Below are 27,987 nucleotides of genomic sequence, written 5' to 3'. Positions count from 1 at the left end.
GGTTGCGCTTGGCGTTTCACAAAAAATAAAATGGCTTTTGTAAAAGTAGTGATGGCAAAATACATGTATGAAGTACATTTTGTACTTTATGATATGCTGCCCCCCATCACAGTAGGATGGTTGTAGTGACATTTACGAGTCTGTGGTAGCGTTGAAGATGAAATGGAACTTTGAAATGCTGGCAGGGTAATTCCAATTTATTGAAATATAATTCATTTAAACATAGCAAAAAGTGCATACCATAAACATAAAATAACCCACTTTCAACTCAAGCTAATTTTCTTACAATACTTTGTATGTAATTTTTTGGCGGTTTTGTGAAAAACGTTATTGAAGAAGTTTGTTTACATTTAGAACAGAATACAAAGTGAAGAAGCAACATCTTATACGACTCAGATATATAAAGTAAAACACTATTTAATTAGAAAATAACGGCTAGGAAAATCTATTAGTGCGACATTTACGTATTTTCAGTTTACTTTTACCATTTATTGAATCGCGTTTGATTAATATTTGTTGTGATGCAAAACAAGAGCACTTTTGCATGCTCTTTTGGCCTGTCTTGTTTTAAGAGTACATTTTGTAAAAAAGAGCACATGTGCTCTTTAAAAGAGCACGTCTGGCATCCCTAGTTTTCAGTGACTCCTCAACTGAGGTCTTAACGGCACATGGAGGCATCTCCCTGTCATGTCCCATATAGACCGAAGATACCCAATATTTGCATTTGGCTATTTCTAAATTGGCAACGACAGTGTCTGCATTGCACATTGAAGGAAGCAGAAACAAGTTAAGCTCGTTTTTAGCAATTATACAGGCTCGAATTACATCATTACCAGTATACTGCAATAGTTTGAACCCCGGAGTACTTAATTCACATATTTTGTTTCTATAAACATATGGTTCTTGAATAAGAACTATGTCTATGTCCCCTTTCATCAGGAGAACTTTTAAGGCAGCACATTCAGCCTTAAAATGATGAATATTTATCTGGAGGATCCGTAGGACCATCGAGATTTTCACATCACATCACATCAGCCGCTTCAATCGAGTCATCAAGAATGTCCTCTTCAGAGATATCGGTGACTCTCGCAATAACCATAGGTTCAACTTTGGTGAGTTTTGAGGCAATAGAAGCCTCCTCACGCATACGGTATCTATCCATGTCTTCAACTTTGGTATCGCCCTCGACTTCGCAAGAGGATCCGCTTACTTCTGATTCAGACAGAGGCTTGTCCATTTCTGAATCCTTTAGCTGATCGTTTTTATACACCTTCATTTGATTATAATGAAAGCCATAACATACACGGCCCTGAGACTTTGCTAGATGTGGCAAAGACTGAGTGTTCAATATAAACACTGCATGCCGTCTTGGCCCATCCACTTCATCCAAACGGCCAACCTTCCAATCAGCTGTTGGAAGATCTGGATTGCATTGTTTCAGTCTATTTAAAATAGATTCAGGGTCAGGAGGGTTTGCAGGTATCCACGCATGTGCTCTTGGTCTAGCCGGTATGTCTTTCTTCTCGACTAACTCTAGAGCAGCTCCTTCCCAAACTTCACCAATTAGTATCAGAGCAGCTTTAAAACATTCTATAGACCTCTGGTCCTCAAATGCGACTAGCTTAAATCGTCCTTGATACCAATCAGCCTCTTGGTGTCGAGGATCTGGGCCGGGAAACTTTTCCAGCACCTGTGAGTAGACGCCAGACAGAGCATTCTCAATTTCCCCCCATTTTTGCTTTGGAACCATACCGTCCAATGCTCCTTTATTTATGATAGCCATGAGCAACTGAGGCAAACGATCGTTGATCCCTTTTGGAGGATGGCAGCTCATCCGGTGATCGTTCCCTTTTGCCAGCCTCAAGAATTCCTTGAGCCCATTTTAAGGAATCGCTTTGTTTAGCCGACAACGTGCTTGGGTCGACTGATCCTAATTTCTTTAGGATAAACAATGCATTTCAACGTTCCTTGAATCTCTTTCGTGAGGGATTACCTCCTTTTGATTCCGCTACCTTGGAAAAGGTTCGACTTGTCAAATTGTCGCCACCAGTCGACCCGTCTACAGGTCGACTAATTGGGCCTAACTCTTGGTCATTGCCCAAATTTATAACTCCAGTCGATACCCGTCCACTGGGCCCTGAAGTTAGCAACCCAGTGGATGTCTTTGAATTTCTCTGCATGGTGGCCTAATATCCCACCACACTTGAAATTCGTAGTAGGTACTTATTACGATGATTTTATCCGCTATTAAAAAAACACGTCCGTTCTGTTCGACGGTTGAATAAATGAATAAATCGATGTGTTACAAACGGAATGACAATGTTATGGTGGAGGGTATAAAAAAATGTTATGTTCTAACATATTAACGTATATGTCGAAAACATGTTATACTAGTTGATGAACATTATATACTTGCACTTAAAAATAACGTGCTAAACATTTGAGTTCCAAACATATAATTTTTACACCCAAACATATGAAAAACGGTCTTTTTCGTCCGTGTAGAACTTGCATAAAAGTTGTAATGTGTTAGAATTAAAATTGAGCTTTAACTGATTCAAATAAAGGATTGCAAACTGCTGGTGACAGCCTGCAACCAGTATCAAAGGGCAACACTAGAAATGATTCTTGTCTTATGGCGTTCTATTTTCTTCTAACATAAGTGCACTTTGCCTGGAATATGGACTGCCGATGTTCTTTTGTAAAAATGCAGCAGTTTGAAAATGTTTCGAATTCAGTTGCGAAATGTATGCCACACAGAGTGTCAAATTGAGGACATTGTCAGTATTTTCAACAAACGAGAGTGCTGTGATTGTCCTAAAACGGCAGAGTTGCATGTGCTGTTGATAATGTCTTGAATAAATGAATGATGGTGAATAGAATTAATGAAAATTTAATAATATAATGTTTTTATTCCTATTTTATAACAAAGAAATATTGTCATTTAGACATTCTTTTCTGACCGATGAAATTGTAATATTTTTTTAGGTTGCTGGCAGCAATTTAAAAATGTATACTCCGTACAATCAAAATGAATGCAAAGTATTTTGTTCAGAAAAGAAAACACCATTAGTGTGAGCTTTGACTTTAAATGATAATTCCAAAAATAAAACCAGATCATGGACATATTAAAACAGCTTCGGCATCAGTTGTTTAGATAAAAATCTCAATTCCCAACTACTTCGATTTTTAGATACAAAGGGGGTCAACCAGCAACAGTTGCATGCAACTGTCATTTCAGAGCCAATGATTTAAAGTGTGCCAAAAATGCTTTCTGACTGACAAAAGCCGTGGTTATAATATCGACATGACTTAGATGTAGTTGGAAAACTTGCAGTAATTGTTTCAATCGTAGAGGTGTCATATAATTTTCTCAAATATGTAGTTTATTACTAACTTCCTTTTGACAAATGACGGTTTCCATTTTATAGCATTCTTCAAGTTATTTATTTGGTTTTATTTATTTTTAAGTTAAATACGCCAATAAAATTTCTTAATGTTCTATTACACGTTGTGTACACATCACGACATGAAAAATTAGTTTTTCAATTATAGCACGGATTGGCGCATAAAAAATGTATAGTAAGAATTTATCTGTAAGACACAGGAAAAATTTACCATCAGATATTAAGGCAAATAGGAATCTTAACGAGGCTAAACCCAAAGAAAAAATACTTTCCTCCGGAACGAAATTTTAGACAAATGAAATTCATATTTCTTATAAAGTATTTTCTATTGGAGCAAATAAACTCGAATTTGACAAGCGCGTCAACGATTACCTCTGATATTTATACCCTGCGCCACACTGTGGAACAGGGTATTATAAGTTAGGGCATATGTTTGCAACACCCAGAAGGAGACGAGATAGACACATGGTGTCTTTGGCAAAAATGCTTAGGGTGGGCTCCTGAGTCGATATAGCCATGTTCGTCTGTCCGTCTGTCCGTGAACACATTTTTGTAATCAAAGTCTAGGTCGCAGTTTTTGTCCAATTGGCACAAATATGTGTTTTGGCTCAGAATAGAATCCTATTGATTTTGGAAGAAATCGGTTCAGATTTTGATATAGCTCCCATATATATATTTCGCCCGATATGGACTTATATGACCCCAGAAGCCAGAGTTTTACCCTAATTTGCTTAAAATTTTCCACAAGAAGAACAATTAGTGCTATAGTCAAGTGTGCCAAATTTTGTTGAAATCGGTTCAGATTTAGATATAGCTCCCATATATATCTTTCGTCTGATATGGACTAATACGGTCCCAGAAGCCAGAGTTTTCCCAAATTTGGTTGAAATTTTGCACTAGGAGTACAATTAGTAGTGTAGTCAAGTGTGCCAAATTTTATTGAAATCGGTTAAGATTTAGATATAGCTCCCATATATATCGTTCGTCCGATTTACACTCATATGACCACAGTGGCCAATCTTTTACTCCGATTTAATTCAAACTTTGCGCAGGGAGTAGAATTAGCATTGTAGCTATGCGTGCCAAATTTGGTTGAAATCAGTTCAGATTTAGATATAGCTCCTATATATAGGTTTCGTCCGATTTAAACTCATATGACCACAGAGGCCAATTTTTTGCTCCGATTTAGTTGACATTTTGCATAGGGAGTAGAATTAGCATTGTAGCTATGCCTGCCAAATTTGGTTGACATCGGTTCAGATTTAGATATAGCTCCTATATATATGTTTTGGTATGGCAAAATACCAACACTTTCCTTGTTAAATCGCCACTGCTTAGTTGAAAAGTTGTAAAAATGACTCTAATATTCCTAAACTTCTAATACATATATATCGATAAATAATAATATATATCGATAAATCATAAATAAACTTTTGCGAAGGTTCCTTAAAATTGCTTCAGATTTAAATGTTTCCCATATTTTTCTTACTAACATTGTGTTCCACCCCAGTGCATTAGCCAACTTAAATTTTGAGTCTATAGATTTTGTAAAAGTCTATCAAATTCTGTCCAGATCGAGTGATATTAAAATGTATGTATTTGGGACAAACCCTTATATAGAGCACCCAACACATTTGACGGATGTGATATGGTATCGAAAATTTAGATCTACAAAGTGGTGCAGGGTATAATATAGTCGGCCCCGCCCGACTTTAGACTTTCCTTACTTGTTTTAATTTAAATTAATTATCCTTATTAATATTTAAATTAAATAAAAAATGTTTCCAATTAAAATTTTAATTAAACTAAAAAAAGTTTGGCCGGTTCCAAGGATTTTACAGTAATGATTTTGGTATTGATTACGAGCCAAAGAAGCGGAGAATTGAAGTAAGGATATTCGTAGGACTCTCTCTTAAAATTGAGTTTTGCGTACTTGATGTTAGGAAACAAATTTTAATATATTTGTTTTTTTTTTTTAGATTTTTTCTTCGTGTCAAAGTCCTTTAAAAACGTGTTAATGACAACTTAATTTTCAAATTCAGACTCGACTTCAAGTAGAAATTATGTTATGTTACAAGTGAAAACGCCCTAATAAAAGGTTTGAAAACATGTCCGAATTTTGAACGAAGTTTTGCGTTGTAGTCAAGATGCAAAAAGTCAACAAATTTAACCCTTCCTTGCATGATTTAATTTTGCATCGATAAACATTTGGATTGTTAAAACCGTTTTATGTGTATTTATTATACCAAAGCCCTTTTTAATGCTGACAAAAAATCTTACCAAAGTGTATCACGAACGTGAAAAGAATTAAAAAGGCAAAAAACTAACGGTAAATAGTTCAATAGCGTCATATAGACAAAAAAGTAACATATCTTATATGCAATGTCATGCAACGAAGGGTTAAATTTTTCAAAATTTTTCAGAGCCAAGTTGACCTTAGTCAAACAAAATTTTCATTCATAAAAAGATGCACATTTTTAGGTCGAATCGAATTAACTATAAAGAAAAACTGACTTCATTGAAAAGTTTCGCCTCACGGAAATATTTTTTCGGTGTATATAGAAATTTTAATTTTATTTTTTAGTTATCAATTATTGCAACTAATTTTTAAATTTGTAATAAAAAATAAATTAATTAATTGGTAAAGGAAGAGTAGTTCAATAAAATATTGACTGCCTCAACTAACAATTTTATTGAGTTTAAAAAAAAATCAACAAACAGTCAAGTAATTAATTGAATCATTTTAATAAAAATTAGATAAATGGGCAAAAGAATACAATTAATGTTTAATCAATTATATTTTTATTTATAACTAATTTTGTTTTCATTGATACTATCATTTCGTGATTGAAGTAGTTTGAATAAAAACTATTTTTGGATCAATTAATTTATTCTTATTAAAGCAAAAAGTGAAAGAAATGTACATTCAAGTTAGAAAAATTTAACAAAAAATTTCACTTATTGCAACATGATACAAATTAGTTAATAATTTTTGCCAAATTGAAGAAAATTTATAAAAAATAATACATGTTTTCTCTTGTTTAAGAAAAATTAATATTTGTAAGGAAAAAATTCAAAAAAGGCAGAGACAGTTTGGGAAAGATTTACTCATTTGAGAAACTTATGAACTCAATTTAAGTAAACTTCACCGATTTTAGAAAAAATTTTTCAAATTTAATTTTCAAATTTAATAAAATTGTGAGCTCCATTTCTATAAAACTTTTTTTTTTATTTTTAGTTCAAGTCATTAATTTAAGCAAAAAATAATTAAATTAAGAAAAATGTTCTCACATTTACAAAATTTAATTAAAATCAAATAATTTTCATAAGCAAAATGAAGTTAAGTCGACTATAAAAATTTCGTTGTCGTTTCTGGGTGCAATTTAAATTTTTAATTTGTGATGACCGTACAAACGAAAGCGAAATGAAGCTACAAGAAAACTTTCATGGTAATTGTGTAAGAGACAAAATACATATCTGTGGTGAATATAGGTATGCTTTTTTATTATAAATCTTTAATGAATGAATTAATTAAACCGAACGGCTATTGTGCGCATTTTTTACAATGTATTTCAATTATTTTAAATTATAATTGATATTAGCTCTCTATGAAACATATAAATTGGTATTTCTGTATTTGTCGTTATTTTCAGGTTTAGTTTATTATTGTTCGCGATTGAAGCCATTGTATGTGATTTTAGCTAATTCACATTTAATTACCTTTAAAACGTGTTAGTAAATATAACTTGAATCGATTTGAACTACAAGTCATCCAAGCTCTGTCAAATTGTTTACTATATTGGAATTAGATCGGTGTCTTTCTCTCGATAATGTTATACAGATATTTCTTATTGGTGGTATCAAAATAATTATTTGTCCTTGGCTTTGAGCTGCATTTGGTGCTATGTGCTATCGATTAAGTAGAAATTTAATACAGGGCTAACTAATGTAGACAAACACTTGACTGGGTTACTTAATAATTTCATATAATTACATAGAACATACTGGGAAGATAGAATGCATTCGCTATGCTAATGTATTGCTGTATTGCAAATCCTTAGAATGAGTCATATACTCATATTCAATGGGTTTATATCCTTGTCAATGAACCAGATAATAAAATCACACTAGACTACTTTCCCTCGCCTATACCGCGAAATGTGTTTAATTTACGATGTTGTTCCTGTAGATGTATTGAACATTTTCTTAAAACAAAATATATTTCATTATTGTTTTTGAAACTTTATGGAAACTTTTTGAAACAAGTGGAGTTAACTTTTGTAAACATATGACTGTAATTTCTGAGTATACAATGCCTCAACTAGTTTGTGTTTGTATTCATCTGATCAAGGATGTTTGTTTACTCATCCGGGGATTTTCCCTCCCAATTAATGTTTATGAATCATTCAAGGAATATTTTCATACAAAATAACTGAAAATATTGGAGCTTCATGCGGTGAAGAATATGCAATAATTTAAAATCCTTTCACTGATAATGATGCAATCTCAATGGTAGAGAATGAATCGTTGTAATAACAATGACATTTAATTGCATAAATTGAAGTGGATAAATAAGTTGATCTCGTGATTGCAAATTATTTTATCACCTTTACATATCCAGTATCTATATATTGCAGTATATTTGTTAGTGAATTAAAAGTTAACCTGATTGAAATGCTTTTGAAAGTATGGCTAATATTGCATGCGTATTAATTCAATATTAAAAAATATTCTATGAAAGTACTAACTACTTGCAAGTTCTAAATTATTTCACGTACTAAATTCTTCCATTATTGTTTGTTGAAAAAATTAATGAACGCTGAGCTGTTGGACTTTATCTTTAGCGTGGCCCCAAAGAAGGAAGTACCACGATACTAAATCACAAGATCTGGGTGTCCAAATGTTATCACCTCTTCGATATATAATACGGTCCGGAAACGACTTTCGTAAAATGGTAAGGTCCAGATCATTACCATCCAACTCCGACCAAAAGTAGTCCTAAATCATCTCTCGATAGCGCAATCCATTCGCCGCAACTGGTTATCCAAACTCATTTTCAAAACAAGTAAGGAAAGTTTAAATCGGGCGGGGCCGACTACATTATACCCTTCACCATTATTTACATCAACATTTTTCATACCATCGTAACACCTTCAAATTTGTTGGAAGCTATATAAAGGTTTATATTCCCATATGCAAATATTTAAATATGAAGCGATTTGGAAAATTGCTTTTACAAAATCTCTAGACTCAAAATTTAAATTGATTAATGACCGGGACTGAAATATTTAAATTGCATAAAATTTGTCAAGCCTGCATTTATGATTTATAGTAATATAGATAAATTTGAGTGAAATTTTGACCTCTGGGGCCATATAAGTGCGTATCCGTAGAAAGATATACAGTGAAACCTCTGAAAGGTGGACGCCCATGGTAGCTTACATTTTGTCCATCTTTGACAGGTGTCCAGGTATGGGAGGTTAATTATAATGTGTAAATATAGCAAACGTCCCCAGACAACTGTCCATGTTGGGGAGGTGTCCGGTTTTCAGAGTGTCCAAGTTTGAGCGGTTTCACTGTGTATGGAATCTATATCAAAATCTGAACCGATTCCAACAAAATTTGGCATGCATAGTAAAAATGTTAATTCCATTCTTTGTGCACAATTTTGTGTGAAATTTTGTGAAATTTTGACCTACGGTGGTCATATGACTATAATTCGGACGACAGATATATATGTGAGCTTTATCTACATCTGAACCGATTTCAACCAAATTCAGTACGCATATTACAATGTTTTCGTCACAGGGACAAACGCGATTGAATTTGGAAAAAATTCGATCAAATATAGATATAGCCCGATGTATTACCCGATTTCAACGAATGGTGTCATATTGTTATTTACTAACCCATCGTCTTTGACACGGAGTAATCGTTTTCAGCATCCAAATCGGTTCAGATTGAGATATAACTTTCATGTATATGTATCCGCCGATTTCCCCAAATTTTGCCAAAATACCCTTATTTATTAATCAATCATCCTATAGTTTCACAGTGAGATGTATTAACCGATTTAATCCAGATTCAGATATAGTTCTTATATAAATAGATCACACAATATATTGCGATTTTTACAAATTGATTGAACGACTTCCCCCAGAAAAAAGACAACGGAATTATAGCCTAATTAAATTTATATTACATGTTAGCCTGATACCGAAACAGGCAATTGACGTCCAAATGCATTATATCTAATTATACAATTATTTGTCGAGCTTTATGGACATATATAGATTAAGGAACATGGTTAATAGAGCCATTGAAAAGAAAACGCCAGATACAAATCTATACACGCCTGGACTGTACATGTTTCGGTTCGGGCGAATGAACCTTTCCACAGCCTTTAGTATAGATCTGGCTGGGAGAGATAACTCAATTTTGGGCCCTTTATGCTAACTCCTTATGGAGTTCCTTAATTTATATATGTCCATAATCTATATATGTCCATAAAGCTCGAAAAATAATTGTATAATTAGATCTAATTAATTTTTTTTTAGTTCATGAAAATTATTTGATTTTAGTTCAATTTTGCCAAAAGTAAAAAAAAAATATTTTAATTATTTGTTGCATACATTAATGACGTCAACTAAAAATGAGAAAAAAAATTATAAAAATAAAGCACAAAATTTTACTAAATATGAAAGTAGTTCAAATTTTCCTAAAACGTGTGAAGTTTGCTGAAGTTGAGTTCACAACTTTCTCTAAGTAAGAACTTCATATAGCGCTAAAGACATTTTGACAATTTTTAATTCCAAGCCTTTCTTACAAAATATGAAATTTTATTAAACCACAGAAAAAATTATTATTTTAATAAACATACTTCAACTTGACAAAAATTTTGAGCTAACTTGTATCATGTGACAATTACTAAAATATTTTGTTGAAATTTTCTAATATAAATCTAAATTTTCTTTCATGGTGGGTTCACTTTTTTCTGGGTGTTTCTCGTTTTTAATAATTGACTAAATTTTACTGGTATATTGATTCTCTACACTGAACAAATATTGTCGTGAGGCCAAAGATTTCATGTCCATACGAATGCAAGCTTAGAGGACGCATTTCTCTAATATAAAGTTTTTTCCTCGTTCAAAAGTCGATAAACTTTTCAGTGAAGTCGTATTGTCCTCATAATTAAGTGATTTCACTTAAAAATGGTTATGATACCCATGAAAGAAAAACATTTTGGGCTAAGGTCAACTTGACTTTAATAATTCATAAAAAATTCTTTAAAATTAATGAAATTGTCTTTAAATTTGTTGTCTTTTTGCATCTTGACTACAAAGTAAAAAATCATTCAAATATAGGACATATTTTTCCACACTTTATATTAAAGAGGTTTTTTACTTGAAACATATTATAATTTCTACTGGAAGTCGAGTCTGAATTTGGAAAATAAAGTTGTCGTTAACTCGTTTTTAATGGACTTTGATAGCGTACGAAGAAAAAAAGCTGAAAAAAAAACGAAAAATTTAAATTTGGTTCCTAGAAACCCAAATTTAAAAGAGAATTGTGTCTTAAAAGTATCGTTGCTTGTACTCTCCGCTTCTTTGGCTCGGAATTAATACCAAAATTGTTAAAGTAAAGACAAAATCTTTGGAACCGGGCATGCTTTTTTTTGAGGGTAGGTGTGAAATCAAGCATAGCTTCTACTTGTACAAGATTTTCATGAATATAGTCACATTACCGATGTTACTACCTAAATAGAATAACAGAGCCTGTTGTAACCAGGGCTGTGGAGTCGAGCCAATGTTGCTCGACTTCGACTCCAGCATTTTTCATCAGCTCGACTCCGACTCCGGAGTCGACTCCGGGTAATATAACTAAATCTCATTTTAATACCACTAATTTGTAGTTCTATTGCGAGCTATATAAAGGTTTATATTCCCATATGCATGAATTTGAATCTGAATCGATTTAGACAAAATTGTATAGACTTCTACAAAATCTATGTACTGTAAATTTAAATCTAACGTTATGGGACGTAACACAATTTTAACAAAAAATAAAAATGCAAGGAAAGTCTCGAAGTCGGGCGGGCCGATTATAATATACTCTGCACAACTTTGTATTTAGATCTACATTTTGATAAAATCTCAAATCAGATTTCTACAAAATCTCGGGCAATATTTGGGAAATATTTATAATTGTTTAGACAATTTCGCAAAAATGCATTTATGATTCATTCATTGACAAATTTGAGTCATTTCTACAAGTTTTAGACTTAGCAGTGAGCATACAATTTTGAAAAAAATTTTGTCTAGTAAATAAAATTTTGCAAAATTTTCTACAGAAACAAAATTTTGACTAAATTTTCTATAGAAATAAAATTTTGGCAAAATTTTTTATAGAAATCAAATTTTGACCAAATATATAGAAATAAAATTTTGAATAAAATTTTTATAGAAATAAAATTTGACAAAAATTTTTACAGAAATAAAAGTTTGAAAAAGTTACCAATAGAAATACAATTAAAAAAAATGTGTAGCAAATAAAATTTTGACTAAATTTTCTATAGAAATAAAATTTTGACTAAATTTTATATAGAAAAATATATTTCTATAGTAATAAAATTTCGAATACATTTTGTATAACAGAAAAATTTTGAGAAAATTTGCTATAGAAATAAAATTTGACAATTTTTTTTTATAGAAATAAAATTTTGAAAAAATTATCAATAAAAATACAATTTTAGAAAAAATTTTGTGTAGTAAATAAAATTCTACAGAAACAAAATGTTGACTAAATTTTCTAATAAAAAAATTTATTACAATAAAATGTTGGCAAAATTTTCTATAGAAATAAAATGTTGACTTAAATTTTTATAGAAATAAAATATCAATAGAAATAAAATTAAAAAAAATTGTGTAACAAACAAACTTTTGCAAAATTTTCTATAGAAATAAAATTTTGCAAAATATTCTATAAAAACAAAATTTTGACTCAATTTTCTATAGAAATAAAATTTTGACGAAATTTTCTATAGAAAAAATATTTTTATAGTAAAAAAATTTTGAATAAATTTTTTATAGAAATAAAATTGTGACAAAATTTGCTGTAGAAATAAAATTTTGACAAAACTTTTTATAGAAATAACATTTTTACAAAATTTTCTATAAAAAGCAACTTTGAAAAAATTTTCTGTCAATATTCCACATATGTATATGGCCTTAAAATAAAATTAAAAAAAATAATAATTTCGGGTATTAAAATGGATCGATCCAGCCCATCTGCTAGTCTAACATTCTAGGAAACATCAAAAGATAGCCGTAAATTGTAAGTTGATTTTCATTTACAATCATGCTGTACATTGATCGAATGAATAACGCAATGGAAACTAATTTGCGTAAAAACATGCTTAGTTACAAAAATGTGAAGTGTTTTAAAAAATTTGGTTTAGCCGTAGTCGGATTCGAGCAAAATTTTTACGACTCCGACTCCAGCAAAATCTTCAGACTCTGACTCCACAGCCCTGGTTGTAACAATGATAATATTAAAGGATTAATATTAATAAAAAATACTTTATGAATCTTTAATTTTATCCTCTTGGCTTCGCTTGTTATGTGTAACTGGTGTAATTATTTTGTGTTTTACAACTTTCCTCTATCTCTTCAATATCTTTTTGTATTATAAGTTACTTCAATATTAGTTTATCTTTTCTGCATACTACATAAGTGGTTATTTCATATGTATTGCTTTGTGAGTATTTCTTTTTTGTATTTATATTCAAAAATATTTCTTGATTTAATAAGGTAATCTTAACTTCATAAAGTGTTTATGTGGATAGTTTTCATTTGGGATTTCGCTTTTGCATTTCTTGAATACACATAGAAAATATAAAAATTCACATAGTAAATCAGGTATATGGTAAATCAGGACTATTAAACAAAGGTGTACTTTGGTTCGACGGAGTTTGGTTTTTCTATAGACAACTACTCCAAAGTCAAACTATTTTCAATAACAATATATTTGGCTGTACAAACATTTTTCCATTGATAACTTCTTGACCGTGGAAAAAATCTCTCTTACTTCCCAGCAAAAAATACTTCAGCAGTAATAGTTTAGTTGCGCCTTTTTGGTATACAATAATGTAGGCAGTGCATCCACACTACATGAATCGATGGCAATAACGTAAACGAGTAATCAAACAAGTTTATGATCATTCGTTTACGTTATTGCAACCAACTCATGCAGTATAGATGCATGAAAGGTAGTGCTGTTTGCTGGCTATTTAAGATTCGGGCCGGCCGAACTTACTACTGTATATATTTGTTCTAGATTGTATTTAGCATTTAAATCATTTGTACCATTTAATTAATTCTTACTCTGTTTTTAACCTATTTAAGAAAGTTAAAATTGCTCATTAAAAAAATGAAAAAAGTGAGTTCTAAACAAGTATATACGGCCGTAAGTTCGGCCAGGTCGAATCTTATGTACCCTCCACCATAGATTGCGTAGAAACTTCTAAGAAAGACTGTCATCCACAATCGAATTAATTGGGTTGTGGTATCTTAAAACTTCTTAACATCGTTTTCTAAATTGTTAGTTAGTCCATATGTGGTATATATTAGACAAAAAGGGTATGTGTAGGTAAGTCTACAAATAATTACGAATCGATATGGACTTCTCCACGGTACGTAGAGAGCCAGAATTGAAATATGGAGGTCGCTTATATGTGGGCTATATACAATTATGAACTTGATATGGACAAATTTTTGTGTGATTGGGGATCGATTTATCTGAGGGCTATATATAACTATAGACCGATATCGACCTAGTTAGGCATGGTTGTTAACGGCCATATACTAGAACAATGTACCAAATTTCAACTGACTCGGCTGAAATTTGCTCCTCCAAGTGGCTCCAAAACCAAATCTCGGGATCGGTTTATATGGTCCACTTTTGGCATAATTGTTGGATACCATATACTAACATCACGTACCAAATTTCAACTGAATCAGATGAATTTTGGTCTTCCAAGAGGCTCCGGAAGTCAAATCTGATGATCGGTTTATATGGAGGCTGTATATAAATATGGACCGATGTGGACCAATTTTTGCATGGTCATTAGAGACCATATGCTGACACCATGTACCAAATTTCAGCCGGATCGGATGAAATTTGCTTCTCTTAGAGGCCTCGCAAGCCAAATTTGGGGGTCCGTTTATGTGGGGGCTATATGTAAAAGTGGACCGATATGGCCCATTTGCAATACCATCCGACCTACATCAATAACAACTACTTGTGCCAAGTTTCAAGTCGATAGCTTGTTTCGTTCGGAAGTTAGCGTGATTTCAACAGACGGACGGACGGACGGACATGCTCAGATCGACTCAGAATTTCATCACGACCCAGAATATATATACTTTATGGGGTCTTAGAGCAATATTTCGATGTGTCACAAACGGAATAACAAAGTTAATATACCCCCAGGGTATAAAAATTGAATCAAAATAACATAATTTCCTGCACCCTCACAAAAAAATCGCTTCTGTAACATATACTCCCAAACATATTTTGCTTCAAGCATATACATTTTTGGGTATTGCCCAAACATTTATATGTTTGATCTCTTCCAATATATAATATGTTTGAAAGCATATTGGTCTAAACAATATATGTTTGGGTAGTCTAAGTTCCAAACATTTTGTATTTTTGCATCCAAATTCAATAATGTTGTCTTCCAAAAAACAATATGTTATTATGTGAACATATAATATGTTTGGAAGCATTTTGCACCCAAAAATATTATATGCTTAAAAAAAATTCTCCCAAACAATATTGTGCTCAAAATTTTATTTATTTATTTATATATTTACAATCATAATGAATTATGAAAATAAACAGGTAATATAGGTGCTAACAACATAGGTTTTCGACCTGAATGCTCAAAATTTTGTTTCTGCCTAATTGTATATTCCCTCACATCTTTCTCACTTCCACGAGATTATTTAGTTCTTAGCACATTTTTCTGTAATACAAACATTGTAGAAGAAATTATTCAATTTTATGATTTTTTTTATTTTAATTTTACCTTTTGCCGGACGGGGATTCGAACAGCGGACCACACAGTTTGTAAGGATCATAGAAGTAGCTGATCAATTGCCCAAGGAAAAATAAAATGTTAATTTTGTAATAACAAGCAACCACCACCAACTTAATTCAATATCGCTCCCTGTTAAATAGCGCTCCAAGCTACTAAACACATATATGTTTATAGGCTATTTCTAAATTAATATATGTTTGCATCCAAGCATATTATATTTACAAACATTTTATGTCCCAAACATAATATGTTCTAACATATTAACATATATGTCCCAAACATGTTATGCTAGTTTATGAACATTATATGCTTGCACTCAAAAATATTGTGTTTACAAATTTGTGTTCCAAACATATAATGTTTATAGCCAAACATATGAAAAACAGTTTTTTTCATCCGTGTGTGTAGTTAAAATTAAGAACTTTTTTGGGAGGACATTTTCGGAAGTGATTTTTAAGTTCGGCCTTTAGAACAACTTTCAAATTTTTTTTGCTGGTTAATAAATAATTAAGTAAATAAAATATTTTTTTTATTAACATATCTGTTTGCTTAAAACAACAATTTTTTTCAGTGATTCTTTATTACCGCGTGAGTGTTATAACATCAAACACAAAACTAACATAATACGAAATATATAAAATAAAGAAATGTGTTAAAAAAGAAAACAAAACAAAAGACTTTCGTAATTTCGTTATGCACACTATGTGATTATCGTATGTTGTTTTCTTGCCCAGAAAAAGACAAAAATCTCTACTCCAGTTGTATTAAAGATGTGTTACAAAAAACAAAAATTACAACATAATTTAAAATCATGTATGTACTGCAACCATTTCCGGGTATCACATCAACAAAATTCAATGGTCAAAGGGCAAGAGTCAAAATGGCTCTTAAAATAGCCTTCCTTGAATTATTTTTATTTTAATTAATTCGTCCATGCATTATATTCGGGAGTTGTTTATATTCTTTTTTCCTCTCAAGCTATGTATTCTTGAACTTTTTAGTCAGAAAACCTGCCATTAAAACTTGTGTGTTCAGGAAAACATCAGTCACATTAACTTTTATTATTGTCAATGAATGAAATTATTTTTATAGAAAATACAAAGTTTTATTTCTATTCGAATTCCAATGCAATATGGTGTTGTAAGTCAGTTGGGTATAAATTTTGACTTCCTCATTTCTGTTGTACACTCAAAAAATCATTTCTTTACTAGGAAACGAAATGTTCTTTTGTTTCTTTCAGGACGAACAAAGTTCGTTAGAAACACACGTGGCAATAAAGATTTAGTTGCATTTAAGAAAACAACTTTAAATAGAAAAGAAACTTTCGTAGGTCTAAACTTTCGTTTCGGAGTAAAGAAACTAAGCGTTTGTAGTTCACACTCTCATTGAGGAGTGCCGTTGGCCAAATTGTGACAATGTTTGCGTGCCAAAGACTGGCTAAAATAGAGTTGGGTGATTTTTACACTTTTTTTTCAGTGTAGGTAATCTACTACATCTTTGTTGCTATTCATTCTTAAGTAATTGTCATAACCCTAAGACCAATATTAGATTACTATGAAACTTTTCGATCGGCCCTCGTTCATAATCATCTACCATTGCTGGCAAAGTAATTCAGTAATCTTTTCTCTCAGATATTGACAAGGTGGCTTAATTATACTTTAGCTATGTCATATCTTAGTACGTATCTATGTCATTTGCTGAGTTCGTTGGGCAATCGTTCGAATATATATATATTTTTTAATTTCTTATTGTTCTGCTGTTTCAACTGGTGGAGTCAGTGTTTTTGTTTTGAGAGGTAACATTTCCACAGTCACCTAGATTGGCTTGGTAATTAAAAAAAATCCATGTATTTTTCTTTAGTCTACTATTTCTTAGTGAGTATTTATAATTTCCATAAAACCCCTGTGTTGCTCGATTAACCTCAGAAACCAATGAGCTTGACCCTTGGCCATTGATCGCGCCGTAAAGACGTCTATTAATAAGCCGAAGTAAAACAAAAAAACAAGCAAATGCAAAAAAAAACAAGAAATACGGTTTACAGTGATATAATATGAAATGGATGCATTTATTTTTTATTAACTTAAAAGCGTTATTAAATTTAATTACAACCGGTATATGACTTCAATGGAAATTATTATTACATACAAACATATTTTGCATAAAATATTTTGAACACATATAAAAACTGATGAAGACGTCGATATCAATTTGTTTAGTCAACAAAAAAACCAAAAGTAACAAAATAATAGGCTTTTAAATGTAATATTAATTTTGTTTATGTCATTCTGTGTATGAAGACAATTATAATTTCATATATTTTCTGGACTCGATGTTTTTTCTGGGTGAATGAAAAGTTTATTCAAAAATATTTGACAAATTAATTTAATTTAATTTACATTATTTTAGATTAATTTAATATAATTAGGTCAGAACTCCGACCATTCAAAAAGTAAGGTCCAATAAACCCGCTGGACCATATACGACAATTCCTTGAAAGCATTCTTCAAAACTTACTAACGCCATCAAGCTTTTTTTTTTTTGGTTTAGCACTTTAAAATCAGAAAAAATCTATTTACATTTTTTTCTCCCACCGAGAAATAATTTAGTTAAAGGAGGAATTACGTTGTTCGACTTTCCTGATATTATATTTTCTATTCATTCAAAGATTTCTCCCTACATTCCGTATCACAACAAAAATACCATTGGAATATTAATGTCAAGAGCATCCTCTTGAATAAAATTTCGTGCCATTTTTTGCTGTAATCTTGACAATAAACTATTCTAGCTCCTTAAGTCTGCATGTCAATGTTACCACTGGTCACAAGTTTTAACATAAAAAATAAATAAAAAATCTAATTTTATTTTAAATTCGCTTACACAGATTACCGTAGTATTGTTACGGTTCCCATTCTTCTAGTTCGCGATCGAGAATTTCTTTCCTAAAAGGTGTTCGTGTAGAAACGTAACATAGGTTAGGTTAGGTTATGTGGCAGCCCGATGTATCAGGCTCACTTAGACTATTCAGTCCATTGTGATACCACAGTGGTGAACTTCTCTCTTATCACTGAGTGCTGCCCGATTCCATGTTAAGCTCAATGACAAGGGACCTCCTTTTTATAGCCGAGTCCGAACGGCGTTCCGCATTCCAGTGAAACCACTTAGAGAAGCTTTGAAACCCTCAGAAATGTCACCAGCATTACTGAGGTGGGATAATCCACCGCTGAAAAACTTTTTGGTGTTCGGTCGTAGCAGGAATCGAACCCACGACCTTGTGTATGCAAGGCGGGCATGCTAACCATTGCACCACGGTGGCTCCCAAACGTAACATAGAATCACATTTATTTCCGACCTAAACTATTCATGAAATTCAAGAAAATTGTGATTTTGGCTATTGATGTTACAAAATGGAAATTTTTTCCCACATGAACTTGTCTTTTTTTTCCAAATTTGTAAAGATGCAGTTTCAGTATACTGCAAACAGCCTTTAGCAAATAAATTTGTCAAAATATTTAAATATTTTGCTAAAATTATTGTACCATGAAAACTGATATCGGTTCAAAACTGTATACACAAAAGGTACTAAGTTAGGTGGCAGCCCGATGTATCAGGCTCACTTAGACTATTCAGTCCATTGTGATACCACATTGGTGAACTTCTCTCTTATCACTGAGTGCTGCCCGATTCCATGTTAAATTCAATGACAAGGGATCTCCTTTTTTAGCCGAGTCCGAACGGCGTTTCACATTGCAGTGAAACCACTTAGAGAAGCTTTGAAACCCTAAGAAATGTCACCAGCATTACTGAGGTGGGATAATCCACCGCTGAAAAACTTTTTGGTGTTCGGTCGAAGCAGGAATCGAACCCACGACCTTGTGTATGCAAGGCGGGCATGCTAACCATTGCATCACGGTGGTACCCTAAGTACTACGGTACTTACAAAGTATTGAAGAAAGTACTATAGTACTTCATTTGCACGGGTTTTATTTGTCATATCTCTCTTTATCCCAACAGCTCAAATCGTTCCAGCAATTTTTCTACTGCGATCTAACAAGGAACATCGCGACAACACATAAATGCTTTAGTTTAATTATAACTGCAAAATTTTCGTAGGGAGTGGTATTTCATTTCCAATGAGTTGTTGAAGTATGTACACCGAAAAAGACTGTTTGATTTAAAAAAAAAATACTGTTTTATTAGTTGCACATGAAGACCACATTTGAGTTCCGGAAATTGTGTCAGAGTTTCGATTTAGTGGACGAGGGAAAGCCGTTTGTCCGAATATAAATGACTTTGCACTATTGGAAAGACGCTCGCCTGACCGTGATTAATTTCGCTGGCGCTGGGGAACGTTCTTCTGAAGAAGATTAGTTTCGTGTATGATGAAGAGTTAGAGATAAGCAGTGTTATGTAAAATGCAATCCTCTTAAGTGGTATATTATTTTATTATAAGCTGAATTTGCTCGACATCAATTATAACCAATTATATATAATGAGAATTAAAAGATGGATTTTTGGAAGCTTTTTGTTTTATTTCAAAAAATTCTTTTAACATCAAAATACAGATTTTTTTTAAATTTTATTATTCAAAAAATGTCGGAAATAACATCACATTTTAGAATCACTTTGCATTTTTTCGAATCGACTTCCTTTGGCTCGAATTATGGTCTTCCAACAGCCGACAAAGCCATTACACTCTGCATGAAATTGACTCTGCAGTATTTTGGCTTATTCACGATGAAGAGCCAACCCATGCAAATATTGTGGGATCTAGTTATGTAGGATTAGAAATCAAAATTGGCCCCTTTAGATCTAAGCAGATTTACCCAGATATGATGAGAATTATATATAATTATAAATAAATATATATAACATCATATCCAACTACATATAGGGATAGATATAATTATATCTAAGACATTATATGTTATGTATCTGTGCCAATATTGAGATCTGTTCAGATGAGATAAATCCATTGTAATTATATATTATTAGATCTTACAATTTTTCGGATTTACTCATATCTTATCGTATCAAATTATGTTTTTAAAATTTTAATCTGGATCTTAAGATGATCTCTCCAAAATGTGCCATCCGCAAAAGTCCAACGGATTGTGAGCCGGACATTTTGGCGACCATAGTATGACGTTGGAAATATTTGTCTGCCCATGTCCTCAATACTGTATTTAGGCCATTATCCATTAAATATTTGGAAGGTGTAAATTTTCGTTTGACTTTTGATCAATTTAAAATGGATTATCATAGGAGAAAACCAAATTCAGTATCTAGACAATTTCGTGCAAGCGAAGCCACACCCAGGTTCTTTCTAATCTAACTTTTTTTGTGCATCGTACTTCAATAGTTTTAGCCAAAACTCCTTTTTCAATATGTGGATCTTTTTTAACTGCGGAGTGGATTTCGATCAAATATTACCTTCATTTTTTGGGACATTTCTATAACAGGAGTATAAAAAAAAAAACAAATTTAATCTAAATTTTAGGTTAATGAAGTGAAAGTAGTACGACATTCAAGAAGTAAAATCTGCAGATGTTCTAAAAAATGTTATAGCATCTAATTATGGTGTGTTAATTAGAGCTCGACCGAATAGCAATAATCCGCAGAAGCAGATTATTTTCATGTAATTTGTAATTAAAGAAATTTGGGGTGTTTTAGTTCAATATTACCGTATCTTATTCAACAAAGGTATAGAAACATCTGTAAAAGGTAATTCTGTCCAAGTCTTATAATATTCTTTTAGAATTAAGTGACTTTTTAGTATTCAAAATTCAGTAGTTTGATATTATATTATAATGACAAACAAGGATTTTTTACATTTGTTTACATTTTATTTGTACTGGATGTTTTGACTGAGATAAATTCAACACTGGGACAATTCGATATGAAATAAATTCAAAAAGCTTCCGTTAATAGGCCTCTTGACGCCGAAGGCGGATTCGTGCTTAATGCCGATTGTTCGATCGAGCACTAGTCTCTATATTGAACTTAAGAACTTCTGTTGTATATTATGCACCAAAAAAAAAAAAATACTTTCATTCAGAACGTCTTTGCTCAGGAAAGAAAACTTTTTTTAGTGTATACACGGAATTTCATATATGCAAAGTTTTTTTTTTTGGGAGCTAACAATTTTTCTTTAAAATCAAATAATAGCTTAGAGACAATCGTTGAATCACTTAATATAAATTCGGGTTTAGTTTCCCCCACAAAAACAAAAAAATATATATATTTGATAAGAAAGGAGAATTTCGTTTGTCTAAAATTGTGCTCCGCAAAATCTTTTACGAATCCTTTGCACATTCTCTTCATAGGGTTATTTATTAAACTATAATTTTTGTTGTGATGTTATCGATGGAAAGGAAGAAAGAAGAAATTCCCCATTGTATTGTTGTTGGTAATCACCTCAAAAATAATACTTTCCCCACAAACGAAATTTTGGACAAGTGTTTTACATTTGCTTCGCGGTAAAAAAGTTTTGTGGAAGAAATGTATAGAATTTTTGTGAGTGTATAGAACTTTTGAGTTGTACAAAAACGGAATTAATTTAAACATTTTCGAAAATTTTAGGAAAGCATAGCGGAATTACTAATAGAAAAAGTCTCGTTATATTAACGAAATGTGTCGTTAAAAGTCAGCCAATGTAATAAATTCGTTAATACAATGATTTTTTCGTTAATAAATGAATTTTCTGCAAATCAACGTAACGTTTCGTACTATTAACGAATATTTTCATTGTGTTAATGAAACTGTTTTGTTATATTATATTATATTATATTATTTTGTAGAGTGCGCAATAAGGCAAAGGCTGTTGTGAGGAGAGCCAAGAGGGAGGCTCATGAGTCTTTGTTTTCTTTGCACAGTGATGCTAGGAGTTTATGGAGGTGCATTCGAAATAGAGGGGTAGTTGATGATAGATATGACGGCTATGTCGATATTGTTGATTTTGGCCTGGACGATTTGAATAGGAGGTTTGTTGACAACCAGATGGTGGACGCGGTGGCACAGGGTGAAGTTGATAGCGGCGGTGACATGCACGGTAGTTTTGGTTTTCGTTGTATAGCTATGGAGGAATTATTCTCGGCATTTTTGGCGATATCTTCGAATGCAGCGGGGTGTGATGGACTTTGTTTGAAGTTCTTTAAGGTGGTTTTCCCTCATGTAAGCGAAGTTTTCTTACATCTGGTGAATACCATCCTTATGACTTCTAAGTTCCCTTCGGATTGGAAGGTAGCTAGGATCATCCCGATTAGGAAAGCCACTGGTTCTGGTTCCATCGATGACTTAAGACCGATCAGTGTGCTACCTATTTTGTCGAAGGTTGTGGAGCACGTAATGCGTCAGCAGCTGGTACCATATGTTGAGCCTATCCTTAGTGATTGCCAGTGTGGGTTTCGCTCTAAGCGAAGTACTTCTTCCTTGCTGGCTGGCCTTACTGATCAGATAAGGTTCAGTATCAGCAACAGGAAGTTTTGTGTTCTTCTTTCATTGGATTTGCAGAAGGCGTTTGATAGGGTGGCTGCTGGTGAGGAAACTTAGGGATCTTTTTGGATTTGATCCCAGTGCGTGTCGGTTGGTGTCGTCGTATCTGTCGGATCACAGGCAGTATGTTTGTGTTGGCGGTTTTTCTTCAGCTGAATTGCCGGTTAGGAGTGGAGTAGCTCAAGGGTCTGTTCTCGGACCGATTCTATTCTCCATGTTCTTGAATGATTGCTTTGGGGTAATTGCTCCTTGGTGTAGCCCATTTGCATATGCCGATGATATACAGATTCTGTTTAAGGGTGGCTCTCAGTTTGTTGAAGTTCTGCAGGCGAGGATTGATCATGCGCTGCTTGCACTGCATGGTTGGATGTCTGCCAACGGCCTTTCTGTTAATCCCAGTAAGACAAAGGCGGTGTTGTTTGCCTCTAGGCCGGTGGCTGTGGACCTACGGTATGGTGGTGAAAGTATCGCCTTTGTGTCGAGTGTCAGATGTTTGGGGGTTGTTGTAGATGACAGGCTTAGTTTCGCTGAGCATGTGGATTGGGTCGTATCGCGTGTCAACTTCACCCTCCGTCGGCTCTATAATTGCGATTTGATATTGCCGCGGGATGTACGGATTAAATTGGTTCATGCGTTGGTGATGTCGGTGATCTTGTATGGTATGGAGGTTTATGCAGGTTGTGCTGGTTATAACTTAAATAGGGTCCAGGTTGCGTTCAATAATGCGGTAAGATTTATTTATGGGGTCAATCGATTTTCTCATATAGCACCATTTGTTGAGCGCTTTGTGGGGTGTTCGTTCCACAGTCTCGTATCTATTCGTAGCCTGATGCTGTTTTATAGGGTATGGAGGAATCAGTGCCCTTCGTTTTTGACGCAGTCATTTGTGTTCACACATTCCTCGCGGAGCAATCAATTGGTCGTAACAAGGGTCGAAAATGGGCTGGTTGAGAGATCTTTTGAGGTGAGAGTTGCGCGGGCTTTTAATGTCCTTCCTGACGCCTTGAGGATGTTTGGTGCCTCGGATTCGGTGTACCGTAGTAGGCTATTGCAACACTTTGGTTCTGAGAGCTTTTGACGCGTGGGTATTTTTAGTAACTATTTTTTGTTAGTTTTGTGATTATTGTTTGCGGTTAGTTGGGGACTCTGGTGGCAATATTATAATTACTGCAACTACTATATGAACTATTGTTAATTTGTCAGGGGGTTTATTGGTATATAGAAATTTGTTACAACATATATTATTACTATTGTTATGGGTTTAGGGTAAGATAAAGATATTTGCTATTTTTGTGTTGGATTATCAATTTCTTGGTAGTATAGCGAACTGCTTTGTATTCTTAGGGCTATATACATATCTACTTTTAAGAATTTAGGGTAAATATTAAGAATTTTGCAATTCTGTTTTGAATTTGAGTATTTTTTAGTAGACTGTATTGTAGTCTGTGTAATTTTGTTATAATTGGCCATGGGGCTTTGAAATTACAAATAAAATATGAATGAATGAATGAATGAAAATTTTTCGTTGGCTGATTTTTACTGAAATTTTATTTGTGTGTATAAACGAAATTAACTGCGATTTTTTATTAAAAAAAATAAAATGTTGTAAGAAAATTTATTTTGGTGATACAAGTTTGAGCTGTTTCAAGCAATTAAAAAAAAAAAAACGTTTTTAAAAGAAGAACATTTTCCCGTTTTCCAAACATTTATTTCGTTGCTTGTAGGAAAATGTGTTTATCGGAATATCTTAGAAACGCCAAACTTATTATGCCGTCCATCCCATAGTCGAGGGTACAAACATGCTTTTTCAATACGATATTATAATTTATAAATATGTCACTCTATTTATTTGTTGACCACATAAAAAAATAATGTCTATCAGATAGATACTGCATCGATAAAATATCTAATCTCAAATGATTCATTGCGAGATAGTTCATCCAATGCAGAAAATTTTAATCATAATGCAAGTCATCGTTATTTGAAAAGTAGTAAAATAGCAACAATGGGGAAATATTTGCAATGCAATGCAATGGACTCTAGTACATTAAAAATAAATACTGATACGCATTATGCTAGATTCCTTGTTGTATGAAGCTGTTGTTATGATTTATTCAAAATTTCAAAGAAAGATAGTCCAAATAGACTCTGTCAATAAAGGTTTACTTGTGTTCAGTCCGATATTATAGATCTAAAAAATATACTCGTAATTACAAGTGACGAAATTGAGGCTAGGTATTTCATACGAAAACTTATACATGTCTGGTAAATGTGTGCAACCATTTGTCTGATATGATTTTTAAATAATTTCCAAAGAAAAAAGCCAATTGTTACAGTGGCAGCCAGGTTTTTGTCACTGAACTCAGCCATATATACACATTGCTGTTGAATATTAATAGATGCTCAGGAAAATAATTCCAATGGTTCTAAAAGCATTTCGATAATGTTCCACTATAAATTAAAAAAAAAAAAATGAAATCATTTTTATTTACTAACATTTGCATTTAAACTATCCACTAATTCCTGTATTTGTTTTTCTCTTTTCTTTTACAGATAATGTCCAAGTCACTTCAAGTACCAAAGCCTTAAATTGGTACAAATTCATAGTACAAATTAAAAGAAAATTACACTAGAAACAAATCCAAATGATTTTCAATCATTGCCACTCAATATTACCACACAACATCAGCAACAGCGGCAGCGGCAGCATAAAAACATCATAACAATAACGTCCAAGGCGTCTTTACTCTAAATTAAATTATTTTTTAATAGTAGCCTATTAGATTAGTTATAAATTTTGTTGTTGCATTTTTTTAATTGCCAAAATTTTTGTACAAAAATTTTAAACAAGACGGCTGGAAGAGCAAACAAGAAAGAAAACAAACAAAAATGCAGGTTCCCGAACATGTTGTGTCATTCTATGTGGCAACCTGCGGACAAAATGGACCCGGTTTGGGTTCGGACGAAAAAGAAATCATATTGCTGGTCTATGTGATTTTGGAAGCGGCAACAGGACAGGTGAGTTGTTTAATCTTAAACAAAAGAATTTTTTATTTTAATTGAATTTGACAAGACAATGCACGTGGTTTTTGCATCATGAATGCAATTCATTTTGGATATTTGAACAGGGTATCTTAAAAGATACAGATTTGGCAGATACTACATTTGCATCTTTTTTCACTAGCTCCGAATGTGTTGAAGTTTAGCTTTAACCACCCTGTTTATGCTCGAATTATAGTTGAGACTAGAGGTGTGCGCGTGATTGAAATTTCACTCACACTCATTCACATTCACGAAACAAAATATTTATTCACGTACGCTCACGCACGATAGTGTGGTAGTCAATCCACTCACGCACATTCACGAAATGAAAACCAGTACTCACGCACGCTAACTCACGAATTACATTTAAAGACTCACGTTCACGCACGATTCACGACAATTCACGTGATTCACGACAAATTCACGAGACTCACGATATTTTCCAAACGGAAATCAGCAAAGGTAACAAAATTCAAAAATAGAATATAGTTGGAGAGCCAAATTAATTTCAGTTAACACACGCACAGAAAAACCATGTTTGGACATGGTTGCCGCATCCATTTAATGCTTAGCTAGAGCATGTAATTGCCGCGAAAACCATGTATTTTGTCTTTGTAAAAATAGTTTTCGAGCGGAGAAAAATTTATGGTGGCAATAAGCATTTGAATGGTTCTCAAATACCGCAAACATGTTCTATTATTTAAATGATAGAATTTGAGACCATTAAATGGTCGGGAAAATCATGTATCTGACCATTTAATTTTTTTTTACTTTTTTACAGGGAAAAAAGTATTTTTATAGGTTAAGTATAGACATGTCTAGAACCATTACATGGCCTTAAGACCATTTACATTTTTTTCGTGACCATTTAATTTTTTAACTTGTTTGCAGCGAACAGAATTTTATAAAAACATTGAGCAGGTACACACGATTTTCATTTTGCGCGTCAGTCGTGTGTTGATTGTTTCTTGGAATGGACGGAGAATACGGATTTACTGTGTTTTGTGTTAATTTATTTATTCAGAAGTGGCACGTGGTTTTATGTGAACACAAAAAAGGAAAGTGTAATTGAAAAAATGTACCTGTTTTTTCTGCATTTTGCTATATGGTATCATTTATTGCAGTTACATGATGTCTGCGTTTGTACATTTGATGCGCACGATGTAAATATGGAATAATTACTTATTGTTGAAATTGAAATAAAATAGAGTGTGTAAAAATATATGATGTTTGCTTGAACGGCATTATAAATACAAATAAACAATGAATTAGTTTATAAATAAATAAAAAGAAACAAATAAAGTTAATTTTGTGTTTTCTTTTCTCAAGTGGCGTCCTTTTTTCGACGATGAAAAAAGTTTTTTCATAAAGATCAAAACATTTTAGGTTGCGACCATGTTCTTTTAACTAGGAGAAAAACATTTTTAATGAATACCATAACATTTTAAATCGTGACCATTGTCTTTTCATTCAAACAAAATTCTTTTTATCAATATAATAACATTTTAGATGAGGACAATTACATTTTTCTTAGAACCATGTTCACTGAGCCAACATGGTTGCAGGTTAAAATGTTACATGGTCGCCGCAAAAATAGCTCCTATCATATTATTTTGCTCTTCGAATATGATTGTGACAATCATGTTTCTTCTCTGCGTGCATACGAGTGTGGATTAAATCTTGATTATTTTCGTGAGCGTGATTTTGCAGAAATTTTATTGACGAACCGATTTTATTTCTCACGCACGAAATATTTATTTTAGTCCCATTCATGCACATTCACAAGAGTTGCTTTGGATTTTGTTCATGACTCACGTGATTCACGCGTGTCACGAGACTTCGTGTCACGCGCACACCTCTAGTTGAGACCATTTCTGCAGGGTTTGATTCCATTATAAAATATTATGAACTCATGAGATGCAGATATTAGTGGACTGGAAAAAA

At 32.8% G+C, this 27,987-nt stretch overlaps 1 protein-coding gene across 1 annotated transcript in view; it reads left to right on the top strand.

Annotated features, from left to right (window-relative positions):
* The window catches only part of fus (epithelial splicing regulatory protein fusilli), a 153,422-nt gene that overhangs the window by 14,882 nt on the left and 110,553 nt on the right, over window positions 1-27,987 (top strand). Inside the window, 1 exon segment of the mRNA XM_075312153.1 lies at window positions 25,555-26,019. Within this exon segment, the coding sequence (XP_075168268.1) occupies window positions 25,891-26,019 (129 nt within the window). The 5' untranslated portion in view covers window positions 25,555-25,890.

Source organism: Haematobia irritans, chromosome 5, assembly GCF_050003625.1.
Source record: "Haematobia irritans isolate KBUSLIRL chromosome 5, ASM5000362v1, whole genome shotgun sequence".
NCBI lineage: Eukaryota > Metazoa > Arthropoda > Insecta > Diptera > Muscidae > Haematobia > Haematobia irritans.
This window is presented reverse-complemented; position numbering and strand designations above follow the sequence as displayed.